Genomic DNA, 24,404 nt, shown 5'->3' with positions numbered 1-24,404 from the left:
CCTGAAACTAACAGGAGCCGTAATTCAACCATACCCAGTGCACCTTGTCTGTGAAATCAACAGATCTACATTTTAAATCAGGGAGCAGAAAGTTTTGCTCAACAGAAAAAAACCCAACAACAACAGGATTCACTGCAATTTAGTATACATGTAATAAGCTTCAGTACAGTATACATGAACAAAGGAAGACTCTAGAAATTACATGGAGTGTTCCCAGTATAGTCTCTAAGTTCACTGGAAGGACTGATGCTGGAGCTTCAATAGTTTGGCCACTTGATGTGAAGATCCAACTCACTGGAAAAGACCTTGATGCTGGGAAAGACTGAGGGGAGGAGAAGGGGCAACAGAGGATGGGATGGTTGGATGGCATCATATTCAATGGATATGAGTTGGAGCAAACTTCAGGAGACAGTGACGGACAGGGAAGCGAGGTGTGCTGTAGTCCAAGGAGTCGCAGAGTCGGACATGACTTAGTGACTGAACAGCAACAACAATCTAGGTTCAAATCCTAGCTCTGCTATTTTACTAATGATGTGAAGTTGGGCAAATATTTAACTCCCCTATACCCGTTTTTATAAAATGGGAACAGTACAATTTATCTAACCTGTAAGACTGTAGGAAGAATGAATGGATGAACTACACAAAGAACTGAAAACAGTGCCTGGAACACAGTATCATGTAGACGTTAACTACGATAGTGATGATGATAATTCTATCTTTTCTGCTTATCCACTGTACAAGTACAGATTGATTTGGAAACTGTATTTTGTTTTGGGGCTTCCCTGATGGCTCAGATGGTAAAGAATGTGCTGTAAAGAATTAGCTTAACTACTGATTGTTCAGTTAGAATATAACATTTTCTCCTTTGTAGTTTTACAAAACACAACAATTTAAGATTTTTCTTTGCAAACTACATACTTTTTTCTAAGTCCTCAAGCTTCTTTTCCTCCCATTCACTGCCCTAGCAGCCTCAAGGAAGTATAACAAGTAGACACACAATTACAATTCTCCTGGCTCCTATGCTTAAAAAGACTCATCCACAATTTAAAAAAATCTCACATCTGGAACAATGGTAATAGACAGCAAACAACAATAAGTGCCAGAGTCATCAGAGCTCAAGTTTAATGGCATGCTTCACTATCCATTTTGGTATCAGCTGGTTTGCTGTGGTCAGGTACTATTTATTTTAACATTACTGTACAACACATACTACCAATGAAATGCCAATTCTTGAATTTCAAATACCTAAGTAAGTTTTATACATTAAATTATTCAAGGAACCTTTGTTTTAAATTTCAGTCTGTGATTCTGACAAGATACTATAATAAAATTTTTTTAAATTCGAACTTAAAAAGTTTTGTTTTTGTAGGACCAAAAAGGGATATTCTATTAATTGAATTTGCCACAACTTCCTGGATGGAGACAGCAACAAGTCATTGTTACCATTATAACATTTACAAAATGGAAAGTAATCATAATAAAGCTGGGAAAAGTCAAATCAGAAAGTCTCTATTTTAGTTACTATACTTTATTAAAAACATGTATTCAACTAAATAGGCAAGAAGTTCATGAATTCTAAAACTTTAAGCTTACTATTTATACATGGGCTTTGTTTAAAAAAAAAAAATCAAAAAATGAAAATTTTCCCTGAACAACTGTCTTCTCTTATGATTCAAACCTTGGAAAAAGAATAGGAAGAGGACATGTGCTGCAGCTTTACATTTTAAAATAAATTAGCAAGATGGCTTCATGTTGAACAGAAGCACCATAGAACCTAAAAAAACAAAGTAGAAAAACTGTGCTACCAATTTGTACAATCAAGCAATTTGGAAAATCAAGCCAAAACTTTAAAGGCTGGCTTAGGTTTAAGCTGAAGCACAGTTAGTCCTGCCAAAAACTTCTGAACTAGACAAGGGGTGAAAATGAATATTTCCATAATACTTACAGCAAGCTGCTTGGGTAGGTTTTCTGCAATACGGCTTAATAATGTCTTTGAAGGTTTCTCTGAGCACAGCAAAACAAGGTTGACATTTCTATCTCCTCGGAGAAGTAATCCTTTCGCCAATACTCCCACTCGCAAAACTCCTTTTAAAGCTCTGTGGTGAAATCAAGTTATATTATGACATTTCCCTTCTTAACCACAACCATGATAATCTCTCAACACACAGTAGTAAATGAAATAATTTTTACATCATTAAAATTTGCATCAACTATAGTATAAGAACATTTAATATTTTTAGAAATACCCTTTATTTAGATAAGAAATATGAAAAAATTAATAAATCAAGAGCTAAGTTCTCAGGAACAACTGAAAAGCAAAGGACATTAATGCTTTTCTGTCTCATAAATTAGAATAACAAAAGTCATGTTTAGTATACACAGATATAAAGATGTTGCTAAAGTTTGAGCTTATTCATGCTTATGGGTCAATGTGTTAAAGATAAAATAAGCTGTTAAAAGAATGAACAAACATGGAACAGATGCAATAAATGAATAAACACTGAATAGCTGAATGCAACTGGAAAACTACAACGGCTGCTTTGAAAACAGATTTGAAATAGTTTTATGTAAGTTTAAATACAGTGAGTAAATTACAAGGTTGGAGATTGTATGAAATTATTTTTCATTTCAGCAGAAAGCAGCTGAATACATTTAAAATCTAACACAAGCATAACACATGTAGACTACCAGAGGATTTTTAGTCTTTGTAACTTTTATTTCAAGTATAAGGTAAGTCTACATAAAAAAAATCAAAACTATACAAAAGTAAAAAACTCGGCAAACACACCTGTCTTTACCTCCCTCTTTCTTATCATCTCCCTCTTTGCTCTTGCTCTTCTCGTGTTCAGACAAGCTGTCTGAAACAAGTTTTAAAGCACGTTCAGTGATAGAAACAATTTTCTGAACTGCCTGTAATTCCTCTTCAGTTGGATAAATGGTAGCATGCTTTGTCATTACGTAACGGTCATCAGATGAGTCAGGACGACGTAAGGGCTGGAGATTGGAAAAAAAAGAGGTAACTCCATTAAAACAATGTTTCCCAAGCAAAAGTAAACTACTATTTTTCAACTACACATACGCTTTGCATTTTTCAGTAAGAAAGCCACTTATACAGAATGTCCATTTAAAGCTATCTTCTCCTTTTTTTCCCATTTTGGTAAAAACAAAAATGTAAACTGTAGAAAGGTACAGTATTGAAAGTGAGTATGTAAGTATGTATGTTATGCACTCAAAACAAGTTATAATACATACCATCTTAAAGTTATGAAAATACATTTTATACAACTTTAAAACCAGTTCTCAAATGTTTTGCTTTTAACAAAACGGATTTTACAAATTCTTATTCTATGGGAAGACAAATGAGAAAGAATAGGTTAAAGAGCAGGAATTTAGACTGTTTTCTTCTAAGTGCTCTCTGGAAAACCAGTACAAAGAAAAAAAAAATCTTGTTTTCTATAGTCTGAACTTATATGAAATGCTCCTCATAAGCCAGGTATCTTTTATCTAGTTTCTACAGAATGCAGACTCTCAGGATGCATCTCCTTCCTACAGTTCTAATACATCCACCGTGTGTTGTCTCCAACCATTTACCTACCCCTTATGTGTTAGTTGCTCAGTTGTGTCCAATTCTGTGACCCCATGGACTCTATCTACCTACCCCTTATCATGCACTTAAATTTAGAAGTAGTGGTAGGTTCTGAATGCTAAACGTTTGAAAAAAGGACTCTAAACCATACATAATGGGAAGACAGAAATAATTCTGAAGCTAAAGCAACAGCCTTCAAAATTAGTTGTTCTTGATAATCTAAAGAACAAAGGTAAAAAAAAAACCTCTTAAGATCTGCTCCCTTAGTTTATACTGAAAATAAGAAAGATTCATGGAAATTCTACAAAGTCCTTATACATAAGTACACAAGTTGAGAAAGTATACTAAAAGGAGAGAAAATTCTAAATCAGATGAAAAACATATTGAGATTTGGATATTATTAAGTCTAAAAATTAGCTCTTCAAACTGTTATTTTCTAATGCTGAACCAGTCTTACACTTTCACTGTCTATGTAAATAGAGTGGACACTCACTGCAGGCCCCTGTGGCTGAGGAGGCATGCCTGGTCGGACTCCCAGAAGGCCTAGTGGGCCCGGAGGACCATGAGGATAGCCTCCATCAGGCATTCGGCGGCGATCATCCCAATGATGCTGTTCTTCCTCCATTCTTCTCCAGTACATGTCCTCTTCGTAACGTCTGAAACATAATGATACTGTAAGCCACTTCGAAAAATACACCCCCAGAATTTACATCAATAATAATATAGAAAGCAATAAAAAACCCCGATCAGTCTAGCTAACACCTTTCTTTCCCCCTCTGTATCAGATTAAATTTGCTTTCATTAATTAGTGAATGAAAGTGAATCCCAATGAACAGATGAGAAAACAAAGATAAAAGCAAAACAAAATTTCACAGTCTGAAGACAGAGTTGAAAAAACAAGCACCAGAAACCTCACAGTTCATTCCAACCTCTTCCTCTTGACAGTAGAGATTGTAAACTTAAACGCCTACCTCATGTGGCCAGACTAATAAAGTGTGTGAGTGAAAGACCCAAAGCATACATTCAGGTATTTTCCTCATGTCTTCAAAGAAATGTGCTATTTTTTTTTGTAAGAGAGAACTTCTTAAGACAACCTTTAATTTCCTCATCTGATACAGAGAGAGACAAAGACATTTTTCTACAATGAGGAAAAACAACAGGGATAAATGGCAACTCACATCCCATTTCACTTTTGGGGACATGCTAAGGATGATGGGAAGTATGGTAAAGAAGGAAAACACATGTTCTGGCTAGAGACAAGAGGGCCGCACAGCTATTAATTACTGTCACAAGGGAATACCAGATGGTTATCCCAAGGTCAATCAGGACTTTTGTGAAATCTCATGGTCTTTAAATGTTGATTCATGCTGGTGTCCAAAAAAATACTATGGGCACCAAATAAAACACCCATGGGCTGAACTTGGTGGGCAGTTAGCATGTAGCCTCTGTTTTAATAGTCAACATTTTTGGAATCTAATTTTTCACCATATGACTCTCTCCCTCTCAGTTCTATCTTTGCCTTCAGCTTCAAACTAGGATACCAATAATTCCCTAGGCAGTCATGTCTTTATAGCAAATTTTTATTAACAATGAATTTTTACTAGACAAATTCATTTAATACAAAACGTAAGAAAGAAGTATGCTTCTCAAGTAGTACTGTAGAAACCATTATTTCTTCAGGTCAGGAATAAGCAGTGCTTTCTGGGTCATCCAATTTAGGACAGATAGAATCATACTTCTAATTTTATTCAGGTCATGAGAGAAAATGAATAATAACAGCTTGAAGGCCCTGGAAAACCATGTTCATTCTAGTTTTGAATATTCTATTATTACTAATGATGTTTAGGTTACATAAGGGCATATTTAAATATTGATTGTTTACCAATTCATACTTGGTAAACATAGTATACTATAGTGCCTAACACACTATATGCTACTTCCTGGCATACAGTATAGCAGTAAAACAGGAAGTAACTGCATAATCTAGGTATAGAGAAAAATTGCCAGTGCATTACAAAGGCAGAAATTTCATAAGAACAAAGTTACATTTAAATAAATAAAAAAGAAAAATTGATAAATAACATTAAAGATTATTTAAAGATAACATGTTAATGGGTTAATAGCTATAAGAAGTGTCTGTACAAATCTGTTAACAGGTAAGTTAGCAAATGAATAGGCAATTCACCACAAAAGAAATCTAAGTGATTAAGCATGAAATAAAAATTTAATTTGCCAGTAATACAAAGTTGAAATAAAACTGGCTTTCATGTTTCTATTTCTCACAGGCAGATATTTTAATAAATTATAGGAGCAGCCCTCAAAGTGTGGTCTGGGTAGTCAAGGTAGTCCTTGAGACACCTTCAGGGGGATTCATGACATCAAAGTTACTCTCAATATTTGCTTTCTCTGTTCTCTTTATGAGTCTACAGTGGAGTTATCCAGAGGCAAAATGTGTTATCACAACCTGTTGAGCACAGAAGCAGAAGGAGAATGAGGCTGCCTTAAGCTAGACATTAAAGAGATCTGCAAAAATGTAAAACAATGTCATTATTTCTGGAGGAGAAACAGTTATTATAGTTAGCATATTATATTTACCATTATCATATTAATAAATACACCTGATTTAATATTATAATTAATAATACTATTTAACTATATTTAAACAAAGTTATATAAAAATAAGTTCATAAATACTGAAACTTCTCAGTTTTCCTTTCTAATACAATGTTGACAGCCTATAACCCACATACACAAAAACTCTTCAGAGTCTTCAATAATTATTGAGTTATTATAATATTGTAAAATAATTAACCTCCAATTAAAATAAATTTATATTAAAAAATAATTATTGAGTTATAAAAGGTCCTGAGACCAAAAAGTTTGAGGATCACTAAGTTAAACTATCTAGCACAGGCAAAAGTACAGTTATCTGTCAACATTTTTGCTTCTGGGATTTGATTAGTGTCAACTGATAGTGATTTACGCAATAATACTGCCTCAAGGTTGGTCAGTGTAATAACAATAGGGAAATACCATGAAAAACTCTAAATATCTAAAAATATAGGAAACGGGTTATAAAGAAAATTTTACATCTGCACAAGAAAGTATTACATACCCATGGAAAATAATTTTAGCTTACTTACAAGTTGGTATGTAAATGAAAAAAAGTGGGTTATAAAAACTTGTACACAAACACTTATGGCAGCAGTATTCATAACCCAAAAGTGGAAATAACACAAATGTCCATCAACTGATAAACAGATAAATAAAATGTGACACATTTATGTAATGAAATATTATGCATGCATAAAAAATAAAGTACTGATATATGCAATAACATGCTTGAAACTTGAAAACATCATGCTAAGTGAAAAGTAGCCAGACACAAAAGTCAATATGTTTTATGATTTTATTTATGTGAAATCTCTAGTACAGGCAATCTACTAAGATGAAGTTTATTAGTGGTTGCCCAGGAGTAGACGGAGGAGTTGGTGGGGAAATAGGTACTGATTGCTAAATGGGTTTGTGGTTTCTTTTGTGGGTCATAAAAATGTTCTAAAACTGACTGTGCTGGTAACTGCACAACTCTGTGAATAAAATCAATGAATTGTGCCACTTAAAGATACGTCAGTTATATCAATAAAACTAAACATTTCTGTATCTACTGAACCTATTTTCTCATTTATCCCTACTTGTAGCTTCTACAGTTTTTAAAACAAACCCTACACATTATTAATGTCTAGAATCTACTCAATCTTATATTTAGGATATTTTTTGTCATGTAACCAAATGCTCTATTTTGCTTTAAATTGAGGCATTTATTTATGATATTAAACTATTTATGCAGTTAAATATATAAAAGATATTATTTACAAAGTAAGTCCTAATACCAAGGACATGGTCAAATATTAGAATAGCCAGTAACTTAACTGTAATGCATTTCTTTCCTAGACCTAGTATCTCCCTCACAAGTGAAAACTAAAAATATTTCAAATAAATCTGGATTGCTCTGAATGGGAGTCACATACTCAGAACAGCTAAGTTTCTTAGAAAGTCTAAACCACCTATCATGGTACTAAAAGTTAAAAATACTACCTCATTTCCATTCTCCAGCGTTCCTCCTCTTCTCTCCTTCGCCAGTACTCCTCTTTCTGCATTTGCTTTCTCATTTTCTCTTCTTGAATCTTTCTTGCTCTAATACTGGGCTTTACTTCTACTTGCAAATCTGGATTTACTTTTTTCTGTTAACATAGACAAGATATTTGAAAAACCAACAATCCTTCCAACAATCTACACATATCTTAAATCATACAATCCCACATATTCTTTCATCATAGAGGCTTTTATTTGCAAATCTATTACAAGAGTAAATGTAGTAAAATAAGTTGAATCAGAGAAAAAGTCAAAATATATTCATAAACATTCTTTCTTCCTTCCCATCCCCAAAATTCTTGGTTCTTCAAGTTTAGTATGCAAAACGTACTTAATTTACTGTTAACCAATAAAAGAAATCCTTAGGAGACTGATGGGTATTTAGTATTCCTTTGCTTGTTTGTAAATAAATGATTCTAGATATCTGAGTGTGGGGTTAAAAACTTTTTTTCATATAGAAGTATTACTGCCCATTAACGAATTATTTTTAATCTCCACCATTTCTGTGTTTAGAAAACATGAATCTAGTACATAAGTCCAACCTAATTAAAAACTTTAAATATAGTAGTTAGATTTAACTTATTACTTTGAAGTGTTTTCAATGAAGAATTCCTCATCTCAAAATCCACTTTAATGGAAATTCTGCCAAGATAAAGGAAATTGGAGACCTGATATTTCTTTCAAACACTTCCTTTGAAGCAACTATTTTTACATGATTACTTGATCCAAGTAATGTCAGTTTTATTTTGACACTAGAAATAATGAAATATGACTACACTGCTTTTCCTTAAGTATAACAAAAGTGATAGGTACTCAGTTGTGTCCAATTATGTGCCCCCAAGGACTGTAGCCCATGTGGCTCCTGTCCATGGAATTCTTTGGCAAGAACAATGGAGTAGGCTGCCATGCCCTTCTCCAGGCAATTTTTCAGACCCAGGGATCGAACTTGGGTCTCCTGCATTGTAGGCAGATTCTTTACCATCTGAGGCACCAGGGGAAGCCCTAAGTATAACAAACTAATCAATAAAAATTAAACATCTGACTCTCTAAGTGAGACATGACATGCCAATCTGAGAGTGGGAGTTCATGGACTTAGTGAGTTATATTTAGATGCTTTATTTTTGCATCTAGAATGTTCCAACACATATAAAAAGAGAAAGAGAAAAATAGCTGAAATCTTCCTCACTTTATATTGAAGTCTGTGTCTTCGTCCTTTTAAATGCATCTCCTTAGCATTGGGATCATTAAAGCTGCACTCGCATAATTTGCAATGGAATCTAATCACTTTTCCTTCATCATTTCGTACCTTGACGTCGGGGAAAAAAAAAAGTCAAGAAATCACAACAGGAATGTCACAGGTAAAGATTTCAATATAAACCCATCTCATGAGTTGTTAATAACTTTCAGAATTTATAGTCAGAAAAGGGGGGGGGCAATGTCTATACTTTTTAAAGAGATAATCTACAGAAATGAACAGGGTTAGAATTTTTAACTGTACAATGCAAGATGTGTTACTATGTATTTGGCTCTTATAGTTAAACTTCCTCTATATGTAAACATTTAGATTTTAATGCAATAGACACCTTCAATTATTGAAAAAATATTTATTGAATACCTGCTCCTGCCAGGTACTGTTCTTGGAAATGGAGCTGAAGATGATCAAAGGCATTATTCTCATTTATTTCTACAAAGCCCAAGACTTTATACATGTACAACTTTATTGAAAACCAATGTCGATTTTTTTCTAACTGCACAACCAGTTAGGAAGACAAGTAGACTAGAATGTTATTAAAAGTTATTAAAACTTAGTTTTAAAGATTGGTTCTAAACACAATCCTCTGAAGTTAAGATTACTTAACCAGTATTATAAGTATTCTGGCCAGATGTTCTGGCTGTACATTTTTTTTTTTAAGACAACCAAGTCTTACTATCAGCTAAAAGTTTATTATTTATTTAAAAGTTTATTAACCTTTAAATTTTTTTTTTTTTTTTCCTTACCATGTTGGCATTGTGGAATCTTAGTTCCCTGACCAGGGATGAAACCCATGCGCAATGAAGTAGAAGCAAGAAGCCCTAACCATTGGACTGCCAGGAAATTCCCAAGACCTATAGCTTTAAATTAAAACTGCATGTGAATAACTTATAAACTACACAGCCCAGTTTTCCATCTTGTAAACAAAGAATTCAATAAGTAATTTTTCTTGATGGAAAAGGGTGAAGGAACAAATAAATATTTGTCAAAAATCTACCATATGCTAGGCACTGTGCTTAGGTACTTTATTTGATCTAAGCTTCACATCTTCACTGAGAGATACCCAAATTTTACAGATGCAGACACTGAAATTTAGAGAGCTTGTTCTGTTCAACTGTTCTATAATACAGCAAAAGCAGAATAGGGCTACACCACTGTATGTTCGTCTTTCCACTAACAGCAAATATCTATCAAGTCCCTTCTGATACTTCCTTATCCTCCATTTACTAAGTTATTTTGTAAAACAGGAATAGTTTTCTAATCAGCTTGAGAAATCAAATAAAAAGCCATCTGTTAAATCAGCAATCTAAATTTTACACACAAAGCTGTTCAGAAAGAAATATTTGCTGTCTTTGTCATTTCTGCTGTTCACATTTTGTTTTTACTTTTTATGTTCAGCACAGTAGAAGGGTTATGTTAAAAGAAGGCCTGACAAATAAATAGAAAGTTACTTCACATACTACAGTGATGGCGTCAGCAGGGAAAGAAAAGTTAACAAAAAAATTGTGATGTCACTTAGGCAAGCTCAAAGGGCAGGCTTAAAAAAAACAACACAAAACCTTCAACAAAGATCCCTTCAATATCCCTTTATAAGTAATCTAAACCTAAAATATAACTGAATTTCACATGTAAAGCACACTTGTGACAAAGTGACACACGTCTTTCCTATCTAATCTCAAAACAGGAGTATTCTCAAATCAATACCTCCTCCACATAATCATGGCCCACTGGCTGCACATCGCTCTGCAAAGCAGCAAGAGACGCAGGTGTGACTGGTTCTGACACTGTGTCTGGCTTTACTTCTGGAATTGGTACAGAAGTGACAGGAGTGTTTTTAACACATTCAGTTCCTTTTAAGTCTTCTGTTTTATTTCCTGTTGACTGCAGCTTATTACCACCTAGAACATAAAAGAATTAGAGTAATTTTAATTTTCTTCTTGTATAATGTATGAACTGATACAAGATCTCTAGATAAAGTTCTGATCTTTCCTACCAACAAACTCCTGATTGACATACAATAGATCAGAATTTTGAAGAACCATAGAAACCATTTGGCTTTTTTATGCTATTAATGAAATACATGTCTCAATCTCCCCATTCTCTCTCATAATATTCAATGGTCCTCTCTGTCCTCACCATGGCTCTTATAACATCAAGTACCTAAAAAGTAAAGAGCAAGTACCTGAAATGGTAGTGTCTAAGCCTAAATCACTGCAGATGGTGATTGCAGCCATGAAATTAAAAGATGCTTACTCCTTGGAAGAAAAGTTATGACCAACCTAGATAGCATATTCAAAAGCAGAGACATTACTTTGCCAACAAAGGTCCATCTAGTCAAGGCTATGGTTTTTCCAGTGGTCATGTATGGATGTGAGAGTTGGACTGTGAAGAAAGCTGAGTGCTAAAGAATTGATGCTTTTGAACCGTAGTGTTGGAGAAGACTCGAGAGTCCCTTGGACTGCCAAGAGGTCCAACCACTCCATCCTAAAGGAGATCAGTCCTGGATGATGCTGAAGCTGAAACTCCAATACTTTGGCCACCTCATGCAAAGAGTTGACTCACTGGAAAAGACCCTGATGCTGGGAAGGATTAGGGGCAAGAGGAGAAGGGGATGACAGAGGATGAGATGGCTGGATGGCAGCACCGACTCGATGGACATGAGTTTGAGTGAACTCCGGGAGTCGGTGATGGACAGGGAGGCCTGGCGTGCTGCTATTCATGCGGTCGCCAAGAGTCAGACAGTGTGCTGTCTTTGAGGTGTCAATAATTTAAGGTCAGGTATGGATGTGAGAGTTGGACTATAAAGAAAGCTGAGCACCAAAGAATTGATGGTTTTGAACTGTGGTGTTGGAGAAGACTCTTGAGAGTCCCTCGGACTGCAAGGAGATCCAACCAGTCCATCCTAAAGGAGGTCAGTCCTGGGTGTTCACTGGAAGCACTGATGTTGAAGCTGAAACTCCAATACTCTGGCCACCTGATACGCAGAGCTGACTCATTTGAAAAGACCTTGATGCTGGGAAAGATTGAGGGCAGGAGGAGAAGGGGACGATGGAGGATAAGATGGTTGGATGGCATCACCGACTCAATGGACATGGGTTTGGGTGGACTCCGGGAGTTGGTGATGGACAGGGAGGCCTGGCATGCTGCAGTTCATGAGGTTGCAAAGAGTTGGACACGACTGAGCAACTGAACTGACGTGTTACTATAGCACAATGTGTTAATAGAGTATTTTGGGAACGTAAAGGAAAAGAGCCATCATCCTTTAATCTGATTCAGTTAGGAATAGCTTCAGCAAGTATGACACCAGGGCTGGGCTTAAGTGTGCTAAGTATGAACTGGTCAGGCAGATAAAAAGAGAATTATATCTAAACAGAAAGAACAGTATGCACACACAAGACACAAAAACATGGAGTTAAAAAGACTATGGTAACAGAATTGAAAGAGACGTGTACATCAACGTTCATTGCAGCACTGTGCATAATAGCTAGGACATGGAAGCAACTTTGATGTCCATCGGCAGATGAATGGATAAGAAAGCTGTGGTATATATATATACAATGGAGTATTACTCAGCTATTAAAAAGAACACATCTGAATCCGTTCTAATGAGGTGGATGAAAGTAGAGCCTATTATGCAGAGTGAAGTACATCAGAAAGAAAAACACCAATACAGCATATTCACGCATATATATGGAATTTAGAAAGATGCTAATGATGACCCTATATGCGAGACAGCAAAAGAGACACAGATATAAAGAACAGACTTTTGGACTCTGTGGGAGAAAGCGAGGGTGGGATGATTTGCGAGAACAGCACTGAAACAAGCATATTACCATATGTGAAATAGATCACCAGTCCAAGTTAGATGCATGAAACAGGGCACTCAAACCTGGTACATTGGGACAACCCTGAGGGAAGGGATGGGATGGGGAGGAAGGTGGGAGGGGGAGTTCAGGATGGGGGACACATGTACATCCATGGCTGATTTGTCAATGTATGGGAAAAACCACCACAATATTGTAAAGTAATTAGCCTCCAATTAAAATAAACAAATAATAATAATAAAAAAGACTATGGTAAATTAAAAAAAGACTTGGTAATTCAATAGGACTTATCACCGAGGTACAGGGCTTCCCTGGTCGCTCAGATGGTAAAGAATCTGCCTGTAATGCAGGAGGCCTGGGTTCGATCCCTGGGTTGGGAAGATCCACTGGAGGAGGGAATGGCAACCTACTCCAGTATTCTTGCCTGGAGAATCCCATGGACAGAGGAGCCTGGCAGGCCACAGTCCATGAAGTCACAGAGTCTGACACAACTAAGTGACTTAAGCACAGCACTGAGGTAGAGGCAATGATATCTGAGGTAGGGGTTAATTTGTGAAAGGACTTGGATGACATCATTAAGGAATACAGACGTTTTTCTTATATGCAAGGGGGAGGCCACAGAAAATTTTTGAATGGGAAACTAACACAATTTGATAAATATTTTTTTACAAAATAACTTTGACAAAAGTGTTGCAGAAACTGGATGCAATAAGAGACAAAGCTCTGAGGAAGCAGCTTTGAAGGCCTAAAAACAAAGCAGAGGCTATGAAAAGAAAAAGACACTTTTTTGGAGAATATTGTAGCGACAGAAGCAAAAGGATTAGAAACAACTGGAAGAGGCAACAAGTAAGAAAAAATGTCAGTGGACTTTTTCATGTGAAAAAGCAGCAGTTTTATGAGATTAGTTCACAGTACTCTTGTGATGAGATAAAATGTTAGAAACAGACACTAACAGGCATCAACAGAACCATACAGATAATGACCAGGAAATACTTAAAATATGGTTCTAGAACTCAGGTGGGCGTCCTGAATTTGCCCAAACGATTTTAAAGGTACTGCATACACAATATGTATACTCATGAATACTAAGTGAGTGAGATGAGAGAATCAGAATCTTAGCAATACTACCAGCTAATGAACATGAGAGCCAGAGAACCAATAAAGATATCTGAGGAAGGAGCCAGTGGACCCAAAATAGAGAGAGAGACATAACTAAAGCTTTAAGGTATAGCAGTCAACTGTTTCAAATGTTAGAGAGGTCAACAGGATGAAACAGAAAACTGGCCATTCAATGTGGCAAGTAGGTTTTTGGTGATTTCAGAAAAGCGTAGAGTTGAAATACTGTAAGAGACTGAGGACCGGACAGGAAGTAGAGAAAGTAAGAATTAGGTTAGCAGCCTGAGGAATAGTAAAATACATACATATATATTTTTAAGTCTATGGCTGAAGAAAATGGAACTGAAAAAATTTCAAGGAAAAAAAATACAGATATGTAATTAAATAAGGTCCCAGAAAAGAAGACAACTGTGTAAGTAGAAGAGCTACTCCTGGGGTGGAGGAGAAATACCACTTTAACAGAGTTAGAAGGAACACAAAATCTTCAGTACTTGCCAACAAAGTTTATTTTGGGTGTAGATGTTTTCTTGGCAGCCATATTTGCAGGCACTGCTGATACTTTAGTGTTGGCTGTGCTATTAAGAGACGAGTTTCCTGTAGCTGTAAGACCTTTCACTGAAGAAGTTGCAATTGATGAAGTATTCACAGTACAATTGCTTGCTGCAATGCTTGAAGGAGAGGCAGTTGGCTTTGAAGCAGATACAGCTGTTGAAGAAGTAGCTTGGCTAACAACATTTGGTTCTGTTGAAGGAATGGGTTTACCAAGTTTTGTGTGTAATTTAACCACCTACAAAATAAAAGCATATTTATCTGTCAGAAAACTCAGAGAATGTAGATTTTTTAAAAAAAGTTTGCCTAAAAGACCCTATAAAATGAAAATCTTAACCATATTTTTCTTTGTTGTGTTTTTTTTCTCTTACACACTTTTAAATAAAAACTCATTACTTTCAAAACAATCTGTGTGAAAACAGATTCGGATACATATTACATCTACCACTTGGTGAGGAAATGACTTGGCTACATGCATACCAACCTATACTTAAGCCTAACAGAAGGCAGAAAACAACTACATGATTCAATTTCAGTTGGTGGGAAAAGACCAAGTTCAGTTTTAAGAAGGGTCATCAGTCTTTTCTTCCTTAAGCAATGACTATTTGATGTCACCTTTATATATACATTAGGCATGTAATACCCTCAAAAATTTTCAAATTTTGAAGCCTCCTTTACTTTACCCCCAACCTCGCCAAAAATGGAAAAGAAAAGACAGTTAAGACATAAGGGTGTGTGGGAAAAAAACACCTACTTTCTGATGCTTAGCACCACGAATGTGGGCAGCATATGCATCTGCTCCCGTACAAGACACATCGCAGAGCTCACAACGTAGCTGATTTTGAGTCCCACGAGTAGAGTTGCTGCTGCTGCTGGTATTCTGTGAGGCTTTCAATGCAGCTTCTTTTTTTTTATGTTTCTGCCCTTCTAAATGTTCTTTATAAGTCTGTCTCAAACAAAAAGAATAATTCTGCTTCACTACTTTTCTATCTACATTATTTGCAATGATTCATTCCAATCTCTAATACTCATTAAAATCTCAGCACTACACCATTTTATTTTATTTATTTATTTTTTTTAGCACTACACCATTTTAAAAGCAACTGAACAGGAGCATGTGGCTTCCCTACATACATGATGTATTTGCAGTTCTCTGTACCTTGTTTACCAAGAACATACTTACCTAACACTTTAATTAACAAAGGACTTTCATACATAGCCAAAATATCAATATAAGGTAACTGCTCTCAGTTTGAAAGAATTTATATCTTTTAGTGCTTATGTATAATGTTGGGTAGAGACTATTAAGAGTGATCATTCCAAAAAAAATTATTTAATTATAGGATTATGAGGAGGGAGGAAAAATATATCTGCCACATGAGAAGAAAAAACAATGTTACTACATGGTAACAAGACTCTTTATAAACAGGTATGATTACTTATAAAACTGGCTTAGAAGTCAGTTGCATCTGAGAAAACTTAAGAATGCATTTTCACAATCTGTGTTAGAATCCATTCCACCCTGAACAAAAGTCTATTTAAAGCATTTAACTGCCAGAATTGTATCCCTTTTGAAGGAAAAATAACATTATTGTAATACTAGCCACCAAAATAGTGCAAGTACATATTAAAAGTTGTCTTCAATGTCAGTGACCGAGGAAGGCAGTTTTATAAAAATGAGAGGTCAATAAGGACCTTGGGTGGGGCCAGTTTATTATTTCCTGTATTATTTTAAAAAATTTTATATACACATATGATGAGCATAAAATTGCATAGATAGCATAGAATCTCAGAGCTGAATGGGACTTTAGAGGTTACCTAAAATGATTTTCTAAGTTTGAAACAAGAAAATCCTTTCTCAAAATGAAATCTTATGCACAAGCAAGGAAAGTTACTGTATTTCAAACAACAAGAGGAAGACCTAAGACCTAGCCATCTGATTCTCTTCTCACCATCTGCAGCAGCCTAAAGTGGCTTCGTGAAGCAGTGTGAACCTCAATCATTTAGGGACAAGTGCCTATTACAGAAGTGAGGAAACAAAGGCCCAGACAATTGACTTAGTCTCCAACTTGCCCAAGGCCACAAGTTAAGCCGCAGACACAGGACTGAAACAACAGCCCCTCATACTGGAACCAACTTAGTCTCCTTTCTTATATCTATACTAGTCTCTAACTCACCATCTCATTCACACAGTATTTTTCTCCATAGGTTCATTAACCCCTTACAGCACTGCCTCTGACTTCACAGAGGTACTCTTGGCCTGTTCTTGTGTACCATCCAGCTCCCCCAAATCAATGGTCAGCCTTGCATATATAGGCTGATTCTAAATGCTATTAACTTATCACCCTAGAGCTATGTGCTATGCTTTTGTATGTTACCACATAGTCAAGTCTCTTAACATTTGTAATTGCCACCACACATCATCATTCACCCTAAACAGTCATTACTGAGTAGGATACACTCCTCAATACTAAAGCCAACATTCTTGTTCCCCTTCATGTTTAGTCCTGGGTTGCTGCAAACATTCCCCATGTCTCCTCTCCCCCGAACATGTTATCACAATGAAACTGTTTTCTATCAAACTTAAAATAGGGAAAAAAAAAGGTCTTAACAGCCACATATATTAAACTAGTTTGGTGTAACTCAGAGAAGGCTGATAATTGAAAATAACTCCCAAATTCTATGCTGAAAAGCAGACAGAACTGATCTAGTAAATTTAAAAGAATGTACACAGGTTGGGAAAGGGTGATAGATGATGTAACTGGAAGAAAACTACTAAAAACTCAAAATCTGATCTTTTCAAATACTATGCCTTTTGCCTGCCAAACTGCTTACCAAATTTTTATATAAACACCAGACACTTAAAGATATTAACAGGTAAAGTTGGGAAGGGAGTTGAACTCACTAGATTTTATAAACAGATCCTTCCCTAAAATCACTTATTTCATGTTTAGCAACAGCAAGAAAACAGTAACAAAAAACAACAGGACTAAAACAACAGGACTAAAAAGCAAAATAAAGGAATAAAGGTTCTGCATGCTTCTTTGGTTGATATTTTTGAAAAAGACACTTTCCTACAGCTTTCTTATTCCCAAAGTCCCTACAGCCTCATGGAGGAAATAAGCATATAGAAACAAGTAACATCCTATAAAGCATATACAAAAGTCAGTCTCATGAAAAATGTTATCCTAAAATTATAGATTATTAAAATAGCTTAAGGATTTTTAATACTAGAGAAAAGTAACTTCTGCTATTTATATCTGACAAAGTCTTCTCATCTCATCATCCTTTTTCGACTACAAAATTCTACTCATATGCTCAATATAGACCTTGAAGAACTAAGAAAATCAATATCCAATTGTCTTAAGTTCAAGAATTTTGCATAAAAGGCTTATAAAGTAAATCATAAATGCCAAAAAGAAATAAAAATTCAATCTTACTCCAAAATCCCAACTAATCTGAATATAAAACTTTTAAGCTAAATTAAAAGTTTTATTTAAAGAGCAAAGTATCCTTCCTAAAGAAAAGCTCAATTTGTCCACCTTTTAATAACATTCATAATTATTTTTACTATATTTTTCTTAGAATTCTTGTATGTCAATACAAAAACCTTTAAAAAAATGGTCATTTGATGAAATATGTACGTGTTAACTAAAAGCTAGCAGGAGAGAAAAATGTAAACTTTGTAGGCATAAGAATTATAATAATCAATCATACTAAACTATCAAAGACAACCACTCAAGATTTATGGTGAAGCATACAACATACGTACCTGTGGTCCAGCACAGCTGATCTTACAGACATCACAATAGTGAATCTGGGGTGGTTTGGGAGGCTGTTTTGGTTTCAGTTGTTTATTTTGGAATGGTGCTTTTTTAGTAAAGGTGGTCCCTGTCCAGGCAGCTGTTGCAGCAGCTGCTGCCGCCGCCGCTGCCGCCTGCTTCTGTTGCTGCTGCTGCTGTTGGTAGTAGGAGGATGCAGCTGAATACACTGCTGCTTCATAACCTGAATAAGATGTACCTTACAAATAAAATCAAACAAAGATTATATTACATACCTGTAAAAGGCCAAGAAAAATGATGAGAATTAGGGAATTTAATCCCAATAAATTCTGCTTAAAAAGACAGATTACATGTGCATATTTACGAATAAATTGTATCTCACAAAACCTAAGAAAAATGTTACTTATCCTTCTTTTAATGTAAGTCAAGCAACCAAGTATTTACACAATACATGTCAAATGTTAGGATAAGATTTGGTCACTGCTTTCAAGAAGGCTTATAGTACTGCTGGAAGGCTGTGATAGCATGTCTGATAAACTTCTGTGGTTATGGAACTAACTGTTATACAGTATTTTCCCCAAACAGAATTCCCCTGGATACAATTAAGAAAGTGCTGGTTTGAGGAAAAGTCTGAACTAGAACACAGAAAGGAAAAAAAGTCATGAAAGTAAGACTATACGTGCTTGCTGGTTTAGAGGATAAAAGATATGAAAGAGGAAATTACACAAAGATGACACAAAGATTTTGAATCCCAGTGACTGACTGAAGGGGTTGCACAGTCAATAAAAGTAAGGAGCTGATAGAAACTGGTTTGGAGAGGTAAGGTGACTTAAGTTTGGCAAAAGTCTGTAATATGGAGTTGGAGTTCTGATGATATCAGGACAACAAAAGACAAGATTTGAAATAAAGAACCAAAGACATTGGTTCTCATCTTCCAAAAGGTGAAAAAGCACTGAATTTTCTGGTTAAATGTATCAATTTTATCCTTCCATTGTTCAAAGTCTTTGATGAATAAGCATATTAAGCTAGCTACATATATATAATATATATGAGCTGTTTACGTGCGGTGATTTATAGATTAAAAAATCTATAAAAGCTTTACATGTGACAAAGTTGCTGATTTAATTTATAACACTATGTTAAAACTGGAAAACTTACTGTTTCTTAAACTAAGATCCCTGGAAATCTGTTGGACTCCCTAATTGTCATCCTTTCCCCTAAAGAGGAAATGAGTAGGTCAAAAGTTAAGGCTCAAGAGAGAGATTCCTAGTTGCTATGACATCATAGAAGAACTACTTAAGGAAACTGAACTTTTTTTGATTTCTCAAATGCAAACTGCTATATTGAGGAGTAAAGATTTATGACCCACTCACTTTAATATATTTTACACAGGGAAGAAAACAAATTGGAAAGGTGAAGGTTAAGATGCATGGGAAATCAGAATCATTAGATTCTGAAGTATTAATAAAAAATTTCCAAATGACTAGTTGTGTGCAAGAACTGTAAACATGCTACTTAAAATGCAGCTTCATGAATTACGTATCGAGAAAATAAAAAGGAGGATAAGATCAGCAGCATCCTACAATGCTGGATGATCAGAAGTTCTAGGCTCTAGGTTTTTTTCTGGCCATGCTGCATGGCTTGCAGGATCTTAGTTCTGACTGGGGACTGAACCTAGGCCTATAGCAATGAAGCGGTCAGGTACTAATCACTGGACCATCAGGGAATTCCCTAGGTTTTTTGAAAATTGAGAATCCATACTACAAGAGGCAGTGTTCCAGGAACAGTGATATCTCAGAACACAACTATAGGTAGGTATATAAAGTACATATTACTATATGTAGTTTAGAGATGAGAAAACTGAGGCTGTGGCTCAGATCATGAACTCCTTATTGCCAAAATTCAGACTTAAATTGAAGAAAGTGGGGAAAACCAGACCATTCACTAATGTCACTAGACCATTCAGGTATGACCTAAATCAAACCCCTTATGACTATACAGTGGAAGTGAGAAATAGATTTAAGGGACTAGATCTGACAGAGTGCCTGATGAACTATGGACAGAGGTTCATGACATTGTATAGGAGACAGCAATCAAGACTATCCCCAAGAAAAAGAAATGCAAAAAAGCAAAATGGCTGAGGCCTTACAAATAGCTATGAAAAGAAGCGAAGCAAAAAGCAAAGGAGAAAAGAAAAGATATACTTATCTGAATGTAGAGTTCCAAAGATTAGCAAGGAGAGATAAGAAAGCCTTCCTCAGTGATCTGTGCAAAGAAACAGAGGAAAACAATAGAATGGGAAAGACTAGAGATCTCTTCAAGAAAATTAGATACCAAGGGAACTGTTTCATGCAAAGATGGCTCAATAAAGGACAGAAATGGCATGCACCTAACAGAAGCAGAAGATATTAAGAAAAGGTGGCAAATATACACAGAAGAACTATACAAAAAAGATCTTCACGACTCAGATAATCACGGTGGTGTGATCACTCACACTCACCTAGAGCCAGATATCCTGGAATGTGAAGTCAAGTGGGCCTTAGGAAGCATCACTATGAATAAAGCTAGTGGAGGTGATGGAATTCCAGCTGAGCTATTTCAAATCCTAAAAGATGGTGCTGTGACAGTGCTGCACTCAATATGTCAGCAAATTTGGAAAAGTCAGCAGTGGCCACGGGGCTGGAAAAGGTCAGTTTTCATTCCAATTCCAAAGGCAATGCCAAAAAATGTCCAAACTACCGCACAATTGCACTCATCTCACATGCTAGTAAATTAATGCACAAAATTCTCCAAACCAGGCTTCAGCAATACGTGAACCGTGAACTTCAAGATGTTAAAGCTGGTTTTAGAAAAGGCAGAGGAACCAGAGATCAAATTGCCAACATCCGCTGGATCATGGAAAAAGCAAGAGAGTTCCAGAACAACATCTATTTCTGCTTTATTGACTATGCCAAAGCCTTTGACTGTGTGGATCACAATAAACTGTGGAAAATTCTGAAGGAGATGGGAATACCAGACCACCTAACCTGCCTCTTGAGAAACCTGTATGCAGGTCAGGAAGCTATAGTTAGAACTGGACATGGAACAACAGACTGGTTCTAAATAGGAAAAGGAGTACATCAAGGCTGTATACTGTCACCCTGCTTATTTAACTTATATGCAGAGTACATCATGAGAAACGCTGGGCTGGAAGAAGCACAAGCTGGAATCAAGATTGCTGGGAGAAGTATCAATAACCTCAGATAGCAGATGACACCAACCTTTGGGCAGAAAGTGAAGAAGAATTAAAGAGCCTCTTGATGAAAGTGAAAGAGGAGAGTGAAAAAGTTGGCTTAAAGCTCAACATTCAGAAAACGAAGATCATGGCATCTGGTCCCATCACTTCATGGGAAATAGATGGGGAAACAGTGGAAACAGTGGCTGACTTTATTTTTTAGGGCTCCAAAATCACTGCAGATGGTGACTGCAGCCATGAAATTAAAAGATGCTTACTCCTCGGAAGGAAAGTTACAACCAACCTAGACAGCATATTAGAAAGCAGAGACATTACTTTGTCAACAAAGGTCCGTCTAGTCAAGGCTATGATTTTTCCAGTGGTCATGTATGGATGTGAGAGTTGGACTATAAAGAAAGCTGAGCACCGAAGAATTGATGCTTTTGAACTGTGGTGTTGGAGAAGACTCTTGAGAGTCCCTTGGACCGCAAGGAGATCCAACCAGTCCACCCTAAAGGAGATCAGTCCTACGTGTTCATTGGAAGGACTGATGTTGAAGCTGAAAACTCCAATACTTTGGCCACGTGATGCAGAGAGCTGACTCATTTGAAAAGACCCTGATGCTGGGAAAGATTGAGGGCAGGAGGAGAAGGGGACGACAGAAGATGAGATGCTTGGATGGCATCACCCACTCAATAGACATGGGTCTGGGTAGACTCTGGCAGCTGGTGACGGACTGGTGAGGTCTGGCAGGCTGAGGTTCAAGGGGTTGCAGAGTCAGATACGACTGAGCGACTGAACTGACCAGCTTCTAAGGTCCTTTGTGTTATTTATACAACAAAAATCACTAAGCATAATATTTCCAAAATAACCTCCTTCATTTGCACACATGTAGTCTAAAACTAATAAAAGGTAAGCTTAATTATAGTTTACTATTCAGCATTTTTTAAAAAAATCAAAGCATAAACTGAAAGGTATGCTGAAGGTTCTGGAACTCTGCTAAGGGATCTCCTTTAAATTTCCTATAACTACTAGCAAACACATACATTTCTCATAAAGCATTAAGGGAAAATAAATATAATGCTATGTCTCTAAATTAAGTAAAAGCTCAATTCTGAAAAGCTAAAACAATTTCACCTAAAAAGCACCTTATTATAAATACTTATCAAATAAGAAGTTGCATAATTAGAACAGTTAGAATATAATTTTTAAAGGTACAGTATCAGAAACAAAGACTACCACATCAGCAGTAAAAACATTATATCACAAGCCATCATTTAGTAGGTACCAACACTAGAATTCATTTTCAGTAAGAGATAAAAAGAATAGCTGACCTAAGCTGTAGCAGATATAAAATTGCAGACACAGAACTCAGAAGCCCTAATAATGATCTCTTTGGATGGCAATTTCACATTGTGTATCATATATTCTTTAAAATGTGTATACTCTTTGATATAAGTTACAAATCTAGGAATTTATCTGAGAAAAACAATTGGCCAACAGACAAATCTGTACATAAAATGATTATTTTACCCAGTGCTGTTTCAAGCTTTTCCTTAATATGAAACTAAATGTTCCCAACAGAAACTTTAAAACGTAGCACAGGCATACAATAACACAGTATTAGTCATGAAAAACTATGTTTTTCTAAGCATAGATCTTGGTTTCTAAATACCACTGCCATACAAGAAACCAAGGTTCCTTTGTGAAATGGCTAATTGTGAGTCTATGGCAGGAAAGGCTCAAAGTTTATTGTTGTTTTGCATTTTATTTATTCCTTAATACTGTCTTGTTCTGCATAGGTTATAAGGTGATAAGGTCCATTTCAGTTCTTACCTCTTGATGTTTTGTTATAGAGCTTGAGTGTGGGAAGCCTAGACACTGAATTTTTAAAGTATTTTTTTAATTTCTCAGAGATTTTATCTCCTACCCTATGTCAGGTGCTATGCTGGATATTAGGGATGCAATGGTGAATCAGGCAGAGCAACATCTTACTGTGCTAGAAAAGAAAGAAATGCTCAAAGACTAATGATGCCAAATTCAAAACACTCAGAATTGGTTTGAAAAGGATCCTTTACTATCCAAATTTGGGACACTGTGTGCCTCAAAAAGAAAAATGAAAGCAATGGATTACACTAAACTGAATAAAAAAGAAGCCTATAGTAACACTAAAAAAGAAGGGGTGATGGGACTCTTCTTCAGGGAAGAATTCCTAAGAATCCAACTCATTTCACACTGATTTTTCATTTACCAATGGAGAATTAAAAGGATTTTTAGTAAAAGGATTTTTCATTCACCAATGGAGAATTTGATTCAGTTACTGATTTTCAAAGGATGTAACACCTTAGAAAGACAGCTGGGCCAACAAGGCCCATAGATAACTTGGTTCATTACAAAATGGAAAAAGGTATCTTTAAAAAGGAAAGATCTGGTAGTCACTACTTCAATCAGTGATTATATTTGACACCATTAATAAGGAATAAACTGACATTATTTGTTACATGGCTGGCTTCTCTGATAGCTCAGTTGGTGAAGGGTCCACCAGCAATGCAGGAGACCCTGGTTTGATTCCTGCGTTGGGAAGTTCCACTGGAGAAGGGATAGGGTACCCATCCCAGTACTCCTGGGCTTCCCTTGTGGCTCAGCTATTAAAGAATCTGCCTGCAATGTGGGAGACCTGGGTTCATCCTTGGGTTGGGAAGATCCCCTGGAGAAGGGAAAGGCTACCTACTCCAGTATTCTGGCCTGGAGAATTCCATGGACTGTATAGTCCATGGGATTGCAAAGGGTCGGTCACGAATGAGCAACTTTCACTTTATTACATGCACCTGACTGTGCTGAAATGAAATGCTGACATAGGTAGTTTTACTGACTAAAAAACTGCCAGAATCTAAATATAAAGAAAATCAGATAAATCCAGATTGTGGGA

At 36.1% G+C, this 24,404-nt stretch overlaps 1 protein-coding gene across 1 annotated transcript in view; it reads right to left on the bottom strand.

Moving 5' to 3' along the window:
* ZFR (zinc finger RNA binding protein) overlaps positions 1-24,404 on the bottom strand; it is an 84,931-nt gene that overhangs the window by 26,503 nt on the left and 34,024 nt on the right. The window contains exons 6-14 of the mRNA XM_068990386.1: positions 18,252-18,499; positions 15,234-15,425; positions 14,426-14,717; positions 10,695-10,888; positions 8,925-9,044; positions 7,682-7,827; positions 4,080-4,242; positions 2,789-2,994; positions 1,946-2,096 (exon numbers count right to left, since the gene is read on the bottom strand). Coding sequence (XP_068846487.1) covers positions 1,946-2,096; positions 2,789-2,994; positions 4,080-4,242; positions 7,682-7,827; positions 8,925-9,044; positions 10,695-10,888; positions 14,426-14,717; positions 15,234-15,425; positions 18,252-18,499 — 1,712 coding nt within the window. The remainder of the gene's footprint in view (positions 1-1,945; positions 2,097-2,788; positions 2,995-4,079; positions 4,243-7,681; positions 7,828-8,924; positions 9,045-10,694; positions 10,889-14,425; positions 14,718-15,233; positions 15,426-18,251; positions 18,500-24,404) is intronic.

This window comes from Capricornis sumatraensis, chromosome 18 (assembly GCF_032405125.1).
Source record: "Capricornis sumatraensis isolate serow.1 chromosome 18, serow.2, whole genome shotgun sequence".
NCBI lineage: Eukaryota > Metazoa > Chordata > Mammalia > Artiodactyla > Bovidae > Capricornis > Capricornis sumatraensis.
This window is presented reverse-complemented; position numbering and strand designations above follow the sequence as displayed.